Source organism: Calliphora vicina, chromosome 1 (assembly GCF_958450345.1).
Source record: "Calliphora vicina chromosome 1, idCalVici1.1, whole genome shotgun sequence".
Lineage (NCBI taxonomy): Eukaryota > Metazoa > Arthropoda > Insecta > Diptera > Calliphoridae > Calliphora > Calliphora vicina.
In genome coordinates this window covers 23866071-23879935 of record NC_088780.1, presented here as the reverse complement: position 1 = coordinate 23879935, position 13865 = coordinate 23866071, and the positions used below count along the sequence as shown (strand labels likewise).

The window sequence follows — 13865 nt, the reverse complement described above, 5'->3', positions numbered from 1 at the left end:
ATATGGTTGTCCGAAAAGTGGCGATATACTACGATTGCTAGACAAACTTGCATCTCCTTGCTTCCTGGATTACCACTTATAATGAGTTGCCTTAATGAATAATTCAAATTTTAACTCACGTTAAACCAAATTTGTCTATATATCAAGATATTGATTGGACAAAAAAACAAATTTTATAATTTCTTAAACCGATTTTTCTTAATTTCAATATCAAACTGATCAAATTTTAAACTACTCTCTTTAATTTCGATTTTATATTTTGGAAACAAGCCCACATGTTTCTAACAGACATATCTTAATGACAGCATTAGGCAAACCTTCCCTTAAATCACTCCCCAATAAGCAGCACAACAGGAGTAGTTTTTTTTGGCTCCGACATATTTTTTCAATGCTTCAAGGCTAATTTCAATTTAAAAACAACTTCGTTTTTGATTAACTACTCTAAATGTAATTTTTTAAATATGATTATGTCATGTTAATCTGTTTCAAACAGCTAATTAACAAAATCTTTAATAAATTTATTATGACAGCAAATTAAAATCAACTAAAACATAATAAGCCTATATAAAATCACACATTTATCCATCTCTCCATTCAACCAAACAAAAAGTCATTCATTCGTTTAACAGTTCATTCAGACATTCAGCGTGTTTTTCAATGCGGAACAGAAAAATATTTGTTTATGATAATTTACGACAAAAGACGTGATTGGAAATAATTTGCAAATGTTTTTTATATATATTTTTTTCGCACATAATTTTAAAACATTTGTATGTATTAAATAATTCAATAAAATGATAAAGTGTATAAAGGCATACACTTATATGTTGAAGTTGAAAACAACCCGGCAGAAAATTGACAGCTGAAGATAATATGGGAAATAATTTCTGAGATACATATTATAAGGTTACAAGAAAAGTTGTGATTAATTTATTAAGGTTTCTTTAAGCTAACTTTCATCAACTTTATATATAAGGAATGTCTTTTCACTAAACAGGCATAAATGTCAACAGTGACTGTGACTTGTCATTTATTAGACACGTAAGATGTCTTTAAGGAATTCCCAACAGGGTTATTAGAAAATTTATACATAAATTATGTCAGATTGTACATTTAAATGGAAATAAATATGTTCTTATACAAATACATTTATATACTATTGTATATATGTATGCGTACATATGTATGTATGTTTGTTTGTAATTATATAGAATCATATACATAATTGAATTCAAATGTATTTGATGAAATTGAATTGAAACGAAATGAATGTAATGTAATAAAATTGAAAACTGAAAATTGTAAATGATGCGTATAAATAATGTACAATTTTAATGTATTTATGTATATATGCATGTATGTATGTATTGATATCTAATTGTTTATGTGTATGTAGGCGTATGTTTAAATCTGGTATGTAAAATATTCAATAAACATGTATGGGACAAATTGCTAGCTTATTAATTATCATCGATATTGAAATGAAAGCGTGCACTCGAGCAAATTTATTAAATTATTTCATTGATTTGTTGCTTTAAAATTCAATTTAAGTAGAATTGAACAAAAATATTAAATTTTAATTATGTCATAAGGATAGGTTTTTGTATGCATCGTAGTTTTACCCTCATCCCACAATTGTGTAAGAAATTATACAAAATTAAAATTTTTTATAAATTAAAAAACAAATTGTTTTTTTTTTTTTGGAAATAATTCGGTATCTTGGCCACTTTTGCATATATAGTAATCAAATTTTACAAGGTTGGAGCTGATTTGCTTTCGAAAATATTTGCTAAATTTGGATAGGGCTGAAATGAGCCAAATATTATTTTACACGTTTATGCATTATGTTTTCTTTCCAGATCATATAAAAATTATATTTATTCCCGAAGAAAATTTGTTTATAAAAAAAAAAAAATTTTGGGAATTTTTGAAAAAAAAACCTAAAAATATGACCCATTTTACATGTTACAAATTTGGATGAGTGAAACTTTTTATAGGAACGAGATAACTCTTTGTAAGTATTATTTTATTTTATTCAGAATTTTTTCGCAAATAAAGCTGATATTCCAAAGAAATTGTTATGCAGTTCGCAGGCCCGCCATATATAAAAAAACTAAAACAAGTAAGAGAGCTATATTCGGCTGTGACGAATCTTATATACCCTTAACCAAAATTATAATTCAAAATAAAAATTTTAAATATTTTAAGATAAACAAACATTTTTTTTCCATTTTTTGGAAACAATTTTTTTCGAATTGTAAATTTTTTAAAAATTTTTTTTGGCGAAAAAAAATTTCCGTTAAAATTTTTTTTCCGATTTTGACCCATTGTATGTCCAACTTACGTCATTCCAAATGTCTTTGAAATATCTATCATTAGATATCAATATTGTCTATATTAATGTCTTAATAGTCTTAATAGGTAAAAAATCGATATTGTCCTGGTTTTTTGCTCATACCTCAGCCATTTGTGAACGGATTTTGCCGATTTTAAATAGGAAACTTCTCGAAAGCATGTCTGACAGAATTATTGAAGATTAGGATCCCGATGATATCCGGGGTCTTCAGAAAATTCATTTCAACAGACAGACAGACGGACATGGCTTAATCGACTGCGCTATCTATAAGGTTCCAGAATATATATACTTCATAGGGTCGGAAAATTATATTGTGAAAATTACAAACGGAATGACAAACTTATATATACCCTTCTCACGAAGGTGAAGAGTATAAAAAGATGGAGCAAAATTAAAGAAAAACATATTTCTTTAACTAAAAGAGATAGCCAAAACATGTGAGCCTATTTTGAAGACATTATCAAGGACTATTTGCTTTTTATATTTCAGCTCATTCGGCTCATAAAAGGATTTTTGGCGATTTTTTTTAAAAATAAAACTGAGACCCGAGGTGAATAACTTGGAGGACGTACCCATTCCTGTCGCATTAATTTGAAACAGAAAACACATTCATTTAAGCAAAAATATTTGTTGATATCGGGATATTTAAAACCAATGACCCAAGAAAGATTAAAGTATTTTCAATCGAGTTAGAATTATTTTCTAATTAATAGTAAGCAATACAGATAGATATAATTTGTGTCAAATACATTAAAAAAATTCTGAATATTCACTTGCGTTTGAATAACACAGGCACTCTGTGCTGCTTTTAAGAAAAACGTTTTTGTATACACTCCTTAATATATATCTCTGTGCTTATCGTGCCTAATGTCACGAATGATTGGCTTATTTTGCCACACTAGTAATTTCTTAGGAAATTTTTTATGTTTTTTGTCCTGTATTATTCTTGAACATTACATCTACATACAAATCTTGATCCGGAAGTTCTGAAAAGTCTACCAGTACATTAGTTTCATCATCCATCACAAAACGAATGATTTTTTTTTATAAAATTTGACCTCTATTTTTTCGCTTGTTCTTTAACGGATTGCGGTCTGGAACTTTCTGAACTTTATACGACTTCCACCCAGCATTAGCTTTTGCGCACAAAAGAATCCGATCATTTAACTTTATGAGCTGCTTTTCTGATAAAAGTGTTCGGTGCTCTTCGAAATTGTTCTTCGACTTCTTTCGCCATACCAATATCTGATAGACCTCTTTTTATTCTTGATCTAGGTTTTCTTTCAAATTGTTGATCGACTTCTTTTGCCTTATCTCTTAGACGTTTTTTCTTCCTAATCTATGTTTTCCTTCAATTTTCAGTTAACGATTAACCTTCAGATATTGTGCAATTTTTTTGATTTTTTTTAAAACTTTTAATTATTTTTTCACGTAATTTTTTTCGGTGACAATTTTGACCGAAATAATATTTGTAAATGAATGATTTATAATATTCAGAGGACGCAAAATCTCCGCGAGTCCATACATCATTTAACTTCAGCATCCAGAATCAGCTAGTTTCTGGAAACTGCAGGTCATTTAATGAAATATTATTGGAATTAGGTCTTTCAGAAGCTCTGAAGTACCAGTGCATAGTGCAAACGCAATTCAAATTTGATTTACTTATTTCGAGGTTTATAGCTATTTATATCACCTTATTAAATTTTAGTGCTGTTATACTCGAACTTTATGAGATTTTAAAACAAAATGTTCCTCTTTAAAAATTCATAATAACTAATGAATATTCTATTCAATATTAACCTTCTGATATACTCAATATTAAAATTAGCATAATGTGTAATAAAATTTCTTGTGATTTTAATAATCTTGCATAAAATAAATGTCTTACACACTAAATACGTACCTGGATAATTTATTAATTGCAGTTTTCCTCATTAATACTGAATTAGTTATAATTAGTGGCAGATTGTTGATATGGCAGCAGCAATGTTTAAAGTAATAAAATTCAAGGCATAAATAATTGAATTAATATACATAATAATTAGGGAGAAAGAAGATACAATTTTAAATTAGTTTTTAAATAAATTAAAATGTTTTTTAAATAGAACAACTGAAGAATGTATTACTTACCTATATTTTCCAATTGACCGGGTGTGCCCCAGCCACCATGCGCTGCATTGCCGGCCTCACCACCCAAACCACCGGCCAGCGTTGAAGCCTGTGCATTTAGGGAGCCAGCTGGCGGTGGCACATAGTCACCACCATCTATAACAACACCATCAATGCTGGGGCCAAAGGCAAAACCAAACTCTGGTTGTCTAATGGGCACACTCAACAATTGTTCCAAAGGTTTTTCTCTTAAACACTTCATAAAATGTGCATGCGGCAAGTCTGGTGCACAGTTAACATGATGTGCCACAATGGCAGCATATTTGGCTGGATTACTAACCAAAGACCAAGGTGTCAAACCTGAGCCAGACATTAATATGGCTCGATTGAATAGTAAACCTTTTTTTTTTCGTTTGTGGTAGCAAATAAAATGTAAAAGGATGAAAAAGAGAGAGAGAAAGAGAAAAAAGAAATTAAAATTTAAATGTATTGCATAGAATTTTATTTATATTGTGGTTTTTGTGGCAATGTTGGTTGGCGGTGGTGTTAGTGGTTGAGGTTGTTACATTTTGTGCAATTTACCTTCTGGCACTGCCATGGATGATATTAGAAAATGAACACATGCTGCTCCGGTGCCATGGCCAGCTAATGTTATACTTTGCGGGTCACCGCCAAAGGCAGCTATATTTTCTTTTAGCCAATGTAACGCGGCTATAATGTCCATCAAACCATAGTTGGCTGGCAGCTTTGAATAACGATCGGTGTTGGCATTTAAGAAACCTTAAATAAAACAAAAAAATGGAAACGTTTAAGGACATTTTATTGGGTGTGAAGAAAAATATGTAGTAAAAGATGGTCTCCGTATTAGTCTTTTTGTATTAGAGCAATTTATAAAGAAGTTTAAACAAAATATTGTTATGGGAAATTTCATGAATATGCTGAGAATGATATTTAATCAAACAAGAAAGCTGTGCCGAATCTTGTATAATTTAAGATAAATATTGAAAACAATTAAGTTAAATATTTTTTTGTAAAAACATAATTTGTGAAAAAATAGGTAACAATATCGAGATATTTGTTGCTTATATCTCAGCCATTTGTGGCCTGATTTTATCGATTTTAAATAGCCAGCGATTATATAACATAAGTATAAAATAATTGTTGAAATTATTTCTTAAAATTACGTTTTACTAATATTTAATACCACTCAAAATTTATGCTATAAACCTTTGATAATTTTGTGTTGTTTTCCACACATACGGTATGACTACGTATTTTGCACTAGCAACATAATTTTTTTTGTAGTAAAAATCATGAATTACCATAAATAATTTTTTTTTTTTATATATTGTAATCTGCCAAATTAGTTTATCTTCAATACATTTTACACAAACAATTTGAGCATATACGCACAAAATGTTGTTCCTAGTGCAAAATATACAGAAATTACAAAGTGTGAAAATCCACACACCAGGATAAGAAACTTAAATTTTGATGCGTTTTCTTTGGTTAATTGATGCGGCAGAGAAAGTTATGAAATTTCATTAACATCGCTAAATAAATAGTTTGAAAATGTGTGGTTTTCCACACAAAGTTAAACTACATTTAAGTCTTTTTTACTCTAACTTTTCATAGAAATCCCTTTACGCTATAAAGCAAGTATTTTAATAAAAATACAACTCAATAAATTCCAAATAACTACCACTGTTTTTCAAGCAAATTTGTCTTAATCAACAAATTTCTGTAATTCAATTGAACAATTATTTACTTTAAAACAAAAAAGATTCTAAAGATTTTTTTTTCAATTTAATATTGAATTTTGTTTAAAAATAACAAAAAAATCTAAAGCCATTGAAAATCTACTACTAATATTATTACAAAATTGTGTTTTTCTTTATCAATGAATTTCCACCTGACTTCCTATTGATAAATTAAAATTTGTTTGTACTAAAAATAAACTTTCAATATGAAACTATCAAGCCTGTGTGTTCACTAGAGTGATGTAAAAAATTATGGTGAAAAAAAGAAATTCAAGGTAATAGCCAGTAAAATTAGCAAATCACTGTAAAACAAGATTTGAATATTAAAAAAAACTCACAAGTTCTAGAGATATTTACTCAAGGTTTGACATAATATCGGGATGTATGTATATAAAGAATTGAACAATATCTCCTCATAAGTTCTTATTACAAAAAATATTTCCAAATCTTCACAGTTTGAAGCATCATCTAACATCGATCCAGAAACTTTTGAAGTACTAACGAGTGATTTGTCACAAACTAGAAATATATGATTATTTGTCGAAGGAAGTAATGACGATTAAATTACTTTGAAATTGCTAGGGAAATACCCTTCATCACCATATTTGGGGAGGGTATATTGGATTAGTGATGATGTTGTAACATGCAAAAATATTGTCCCAACTTTCGGCTTACTGAGTCGATTTAGAGATATCCATCCGTCCTTCTGACCGTGTAAACCTTTCAAAAAACTACAGATCAAACAAAATTTGGTAAAAAGTTTTATATTGCCCGAGGACAATGCTTATTGAATTTGGTAAGAATTTGTCCATTATTTCTCCTAGACCCCATACAACTGCCCTATCTGAAAATAGTCAAGCTCTTATAAATATCTTAATTATATACATATCCGAACAAAATTCACCACAAATTTGTTTTATATACAGGCCTGTCACATATTATGTTCGGAATGGTTTCAATTCCGTAGTTACAATTCCGATCGATTTCATTTTAGGTTCTTCAGATTCCGTGTAATCTATTAATTCCAAAAATATTTAATAATTCTGTATTTCTAATTTTAATTTGAACTGTGTTTTTTATATGAAAGTAGATCTGAAGTTTTTGCTACAGAAACTGATTAAAAATTTGAGAAAACAAATAATTACAAAGAAATATCAATTCCACTTTGCAAACTTAAAGTGGTTTCATTCCGAATGAAATTTTTGTTTTACTTTTTGTGAAAAAGCAAATTACGGAATTAATTCCACTTTCTATCCGAATGGAATTCTGTGACAGGCCTGATAAGCTGAACTCGCACCGATCGGTCAACAGTTTTCCATTGCTCCTATATAAGGACGACTGTCAAAAATATTATTAACTAGTTGACCGCCCGGCTTCGCCCGGTAGCATTTACTAATGTTAGTTCTTCAAGTTTCTCCAACCCACATACATCTGCTTGTTGTTATTTATTTGCAAATAAAGTATCTAAATTTGTACTGCATACTTTAGGGAGCTTTTTTATTACCGTTGGCTTGACTTAAAAAACTGGCTTTAGCCGGAATTTTTTAATATAATTAAAATCTGTTAAAATTTTTTCGATCTCATTCCTTATTTGAATTTGTTTTTAGTTCAAACATTTACCTAAAAAAAAAATAAAAACAACTTACCTAATAAACCCAAACGATAGTTAATGGTAACAACTAACATTTGACCAAAACTGGCCAATACCGAACCATCATAAGGATTGCCACTATTCCATTCATATGATTCGCCATGAACAAAAACCATAACAGGCAATTTAGCCTGAGCAGACGATGAGGAGGATGAGCTGCTACTACTACTGCTGCCACTTGATGAAGAGCTTGAACTGCCACTACTACTCGATGAAGAATCTCTTGAGGCAACTACAAAGAAATAAGAAGAAAAAAAAAATTAAGCATGAGAAAGAAATCAAAATGATGTTAGCATAAAATAACCATTAAATATCTTTCAGTTTTTGTTTCACTTTTAATTTGTTTAGCCCATCACATACACCAAACAAAAAGTATCTAAGACAGTTTAAGAGCATTAATTAATGTAGATTTTTTCCTTTTTGCCACTTTTAACGTTTTTTTTTTTCATTTTGCAAACATTGTGTATTTGTGTATAGTTTTTTTCCAGCTCCCTTTTCATTTCATTTGTGTTTGATTAAAAATTGCCAGCTGTCAATTATCAACAGCATTTATATGTCAGAAGTCTTACATTCTTTTTTTTTTACGAGAGTGTGTAAGTTTTTGTTGTTCGTTTGTTTGTATAAATATATGTTTTGTATTATTTCATCTGTCAAAGTGGCAGTTCTGTTTTGTTATACTTTAATGTTGTTTGCTGTTGTTGCCTTTATTTTATTTTTTTCATCCATACAAAATGTAAATCCATTTGTCAATGTACATCTACATTTATATTTATTTAAAAAAAAGCTTCACAAAATTGGCATATGTTTAATACAGAGTAAGCAAGCAAACAAAAAAATTTGTTTTTAATGTGAATAGAGAGTACACACAAAAAAGTCGGACAAGTGAAACGAATTTAATATATATTTTTGTGAAATTCAAAAAAGTACTTTTAATGAATGTTGTTTTATCTTTTTAAATATATCAACTTGTTTTAGAATGGGAATACCTTTGATTGCGGCTTTATTTAGAATATTTGATTAATGTATTAACTAAGGGTCAACGTGACTTATTTGTGTGGGTATTGAGGTGGGAGATCCATTAAACCACTCATTAATTTTGCTTTTATTTATGTACGAAAAACATTTAAATACACTTTATCTGTCTTATGAAATATGTATTGAAAGCAATCATTGTTTGTTTTTTCCAAATTTTTATTTGAATTTTACTATTGCATACTATTTGCATAACACACAAAGTAAAGCATCCACTCATTATTATAAATTTTAATACTTTATACTTAATCACTTAAATATGGAATATTAAAATAAATATATTCGGCTGTGCCAAATCTTGCATTCCCACGATCAATATGGGCAATTACATCGTCATCGTACGTGACATTTTAAGTCTATAAAGTGGAACAGATTTTGCAAAAATAAGAGAATCTGAAAAATAATTTGGTCTTTATGTTCCATTCAGAGGGTAATGTATTTAAAATAAAATAATAAGTTGATTCGAAACACTGTTGTCCAAAATATCGAACAAAATAAGGGTATATCGTACGTGACATAAAATGGAAGTAATAAGTAATAGTAATCGTGAGAGATATTTTTCCTTTACAATCTATTATATTTAAATAAAAATAATCTTGGGATGATTTTATAATAAATAGATTAAAATATCGTACGTGACATACCGTACGCGACAGATTTTTTTCTTATAGTAAAACAATATATATTCTGTAAATATGTGTATTAGGGTATTAGCTAGGGTATTCAATTAATCGGGTTTCTGGTTTAATCGGTTAATCGAGCAAATAATTAATCGAGGTTTAGATTTATTCGGTTAATAATCGGTTAATTTAAAATTATTCGATTAACCGAATAATTTCTATTTTCATTTTAAGCTGAAAATACAACAACGAATTTTGTGTACAAAAACATAAGAAACAGCAAATAAGGTATTTGAGATCATTTTTGATTAGAAAGATATTAACATCTACTATTTATATTTCTGAAATCCCATGATTTGTTGAAAATTTATTTAAGAAATAGTAAAATGTCATAAAATATTCAAAGACGTTTTTCTCGAAACGACTTTTTTGAATTATGACGCTGTTGCAGCAAATGAGCGATATGTGAGTTTTTTAAGGTTTTAGTGAGATCTTCTGAAATAATCGTTTATAAAAAGAATATAATTTAAGCGATTTTTTCTTTAGATTTAATAAAACTTTTCTTGGAAAAAAACTCTCTTGCTGATTGTATGTTGGAGAAATCAAAAGCATGATAAAGAATATTCCTTTCTGGATTGTTTTAGATTTTGATTAATTTAATAGTTTCGTTTAGTTATGATAAAGGACTCATTTCAAAAAAAAGTTTCGTCTATACATGTAAATACAAAGTTTCAAATGCATGTAAATTAAATATGTCAGTTGTTATACATACTCACTAATCATGTTTATTGGATGTTCAAAAATATCTAATTTTAATTTGAAATTTGTATTAGAATTGAAACGGAAAAATAAATAAAAAAAATTTTTTAAAGTCCAAAAAAAATGGAATTTCGGTTAATCGGTTAATCGACACCAATTAATCGGTTTATTTGATATTTGAAAATCGGCAATTTCGAATTATTCGAACAGTTAACCGTCCAAAATTAATCGGTTAACCGATTAACGGTTAATCGATTGAATACTCTAGTATTAGCCGATTTTTTTTAGATTTCAAAGTGTACCGGGTGGAATATTGTGTAACTAGGTTAAGAGTTATGTGTTAAAAATTTGAGCCAAATCGGCCAACGATTTCTGCAAAATTTTACTATTTATATGAAATATACAGTGGTGGCCACCAATTTAAGACAATGGAACTATGGAACTAAAAATATGAAATTTGGTCCGAATGTTTTATAACAATAAAAATATAAATATATAAATGTGAGAAAATATGTTTATTTAAAAAAAAATTTTTTTGGTCAAGTTGTAGAAATGTGTTCGTGTTCGTGGTGAATATGTATGAATTGACACAGTCGAATAAAACACACTTGTGTGTTAAAACAGTCCTCATGCATACATATTTGTGGAAATATTTGAAAAAATAATTGACAATCACGTGGAATTTAGCAAACAATTTTTGTCTTAAATTCCTGGCCACCACTGTATTTGTGAAACTCCTTAACATTCTGTATTATTTTACAGAAATATGTCGATTTATTTATATTAATGCAAGTTGCAGTAAAACTGTAATCTCGCAAAAAATCCGGAAAAAATTCAAATTTCATCATAATTATTTTGGCTATAAAGTAACTATATGATTATTTATAGAGCTATAAAGTCAAAGGTTTTTTCTTGTCATTTTAATATTAGAAAAATGTGATTTTTTTACTTTTGTATTGAAGTAGCCTGTGCTTTTTTTAAGTTTTTTTTTTCCAAATTAGGTCATGCTTTTATAAAACAGTTAGCAGTCAACCATTCTACGTAGTTATTAAGTTTTTGCGTGTTATTTTTATATAAAAGTGAAATAATTTGGAACTAGTTTAAAATCTATAGAAACTAAATTAAAAAAATTGTTGAAAGGCCAGAACAAATTAGAAGGGGCTATTAGAGGTTAAGTGTAAATTACAGCTAATACTGTAAAGTAAGAGTAAGTACTATAAATTTCAGCTGCAATTATCTACCATTCTAATAACCGGAAAGATTTCAGTGCCTACATATTTTACACATTTTTTTGTATTTTTTTTGGTCAATTTCAAAAATTATGTAAGTTTGAGAGTTACTTACGTCTATGCTCAATTGGCCAAACCATGTATTTGTATGTCGAAATTTGTTCAATGGATCATTTATGTTATTTTTAATTATAAACCTAATTGAAGCCATTTACAAAAATTACATACTTTTTTCGATAGATTTATAACGTCAATGTTTATTTGGCCAACTCCTATATGCAATTTATAATATTTTTTGCGATGGATCAAGTGTGTTTTTCTTAAATGTACACCAAATTTCAAATTTTACATGAATCACCTAACTTTTTCGATAATTTCAAAGCGTCCACGTTTGTTTGGCCAAACCCTGTATATGTATTCCTAAATTTGTACGACCATTTTTTTCAATCACTTATGCTATTCTTAATTTTTCAAAACATTCAAACATTTTTATGAAGAAATAAAGAAGTTATGGATTTCTGGCCGGAATTGACCACCGAGCTGTGATTTAAATTAATCGATTTTCGAGAAAAACTAATTTGTTGGCCATATTTTGGCGAATGAGCCCAATTTCCTTACTGCTATGAATTTTAAGTAAAACCTATTCATAATATTATAGTACAGATAATTTTAAATATACTTTGAAAACGTTAACCTTTAAATCATGAAGATCAAAGTTCAAATTTTTCAATATTTGGAATATTTAATGGAAAGATAGCGAAATGTTATATATTTTTGGACTGATTTCAATAAAACTTTTCTGAAATTTGGGCGCCTAGTAAATAATTTTTTGATATGTCATAGTGTAATTTTTTTTCCCAATGCTAAAATCTATCGTGGCCCTATTGGGCCCTATGTGAAGACGGAAAGATGGACGGATATAGATCCTCTTAGAATCTTATGAGGAGCCAAAATATATATATTAATGTGGATCTGTGACAAATATTTTCATGTGTTACAAACGGAATGATAAAATCTATATAACCCTCATGTCTTTTGATGGTGGATATAAAAATCATAAATAAGTGACCCAAAATATAATTCTAAAAAAATATTGGAAATTTAAAAAAACTTGTGGCCAAAATCCTCCACATAACTAACTCTTAATAGGGTCAACCATTAAAATATTTAATTTTAATCCTCATTTAAATACTAAATTGGCGTCGATTTTTTTTAAATTACATTAAAGAAATTTTCTAAATGTAAAGATTGTGATTTGAGATATAGGCACAAAATTTGATGACTTTATTGGGTATAAAGTCATAATTGGTTATGGATGTCAGTTTTATATTTCACAGATTCAGAAATATGCCACTTTTTCATACTAACATTTTTTTTTATAAATTTTCTCAATATTTAATTCAACAAAAAGTCAATGATTCTGACTTAGTCAAATTAAAATATGAAAAAGTGGAATATTTTTGAAGGACGAAGTAAAACTCATATTTGGCATATTTTTGAAACTTTGAATTTTTTTTGTAAGACCAAAAATTATCTTGTCTTATAAAAATTAGTTCGGAATAAATGTGGATCAAATTGTTCCTAATGCAATCCTATTAAAATTTTGATAAAAATTTTAGTTTTAGAAACTCAATAAATATCTAATAAAATCTTTGTTTATTAACAAAACTCAATAAAATTTTCGAAGTCTTTTAAATTTGTCATTTTAAAAGTGTGAAAAAACTTGTCAAAAAGTCAAAGGGAATCTCGCAATTCCTAAAAATTGGAGCGAAAATTCCAAAACTGGTATTTTTGAAAATGTTACTAATAGGGTCCACATTTCCCTCGGAGCTGGGAAAATACTTTGGGGATAAATAGGGAACAGAACATGTGGCCCAAAGTTGGAAATATTGATAAAGAAATAGGTCAAATTCCGAAAGGCGTAGGGGCGACGTATTCGAAAAATAGGAAATGTTTTTTATACTTAAATTTTCAGAAAAACATAAAATTGTTATATGTTGTTAAAGAAAGTTTTTTTATAAAAAAAATACAAAAAACAGCAAAAATTTAATTTTTTTTTAATTTTAAAATTGAAAATCGTTTATTTTTGGATCCGTAATTGATATTGCTCTGAAATCTTTCATGTTTTATTTATTGTAAGTTTTTATAAAATAAACTCGAATTCTCCTTGGCTATAGCCGCTTCAAATTTTATCCAAATCGAATGAGCCGTTCAGAAATGCCAGATTTATTTCCAAAAAATTTTGATTCTGCACCACTGTGTGATGGAGACGATTTTAGATCTTGGAAGTATCGAAAATCGAAATAGTATGAAATATGCGTATGATTAATATTTGTCAATAATAAGAAG

The 13865-nt window shown here is 28.4% G+C and overlaps 1 protein-coding gene across 1 annotated transcript in view; it reads right to left on the bottom strand.

Moving 5' to 3' along the window:
- The window catches only part of Nlg3 (Neuroligin 3), a 147412-nt gene that overhangs the window by 20419 nt on the left and 113128 nt on the right, over nucleotides 1-13865 (bottom strand). Inside the window, exons 3-6 of the mRNA XM_065498289.1 lie at nucleotides 7872-8108; nucleotides 5048-5245; nucleotides 4487-4864; nucleotides 4260-4296 (exon numbers count right to left, since the gene is read on the bottom strand). Of these exons, the coding sequence (XP_065354361.1) occupies nucleotides 4260-4296; nucleotides 4487-4864; nucleotides 5048-5245; nucleotides 7872-8108 (850 nt within the window). The remainder of the gene's footprint in view (nucleotides 1-4259; nucleotides 4297-4486; nucleotides 4865-5047; nucleotides 5246-7871; nucleotides 8109-13865) is intronic.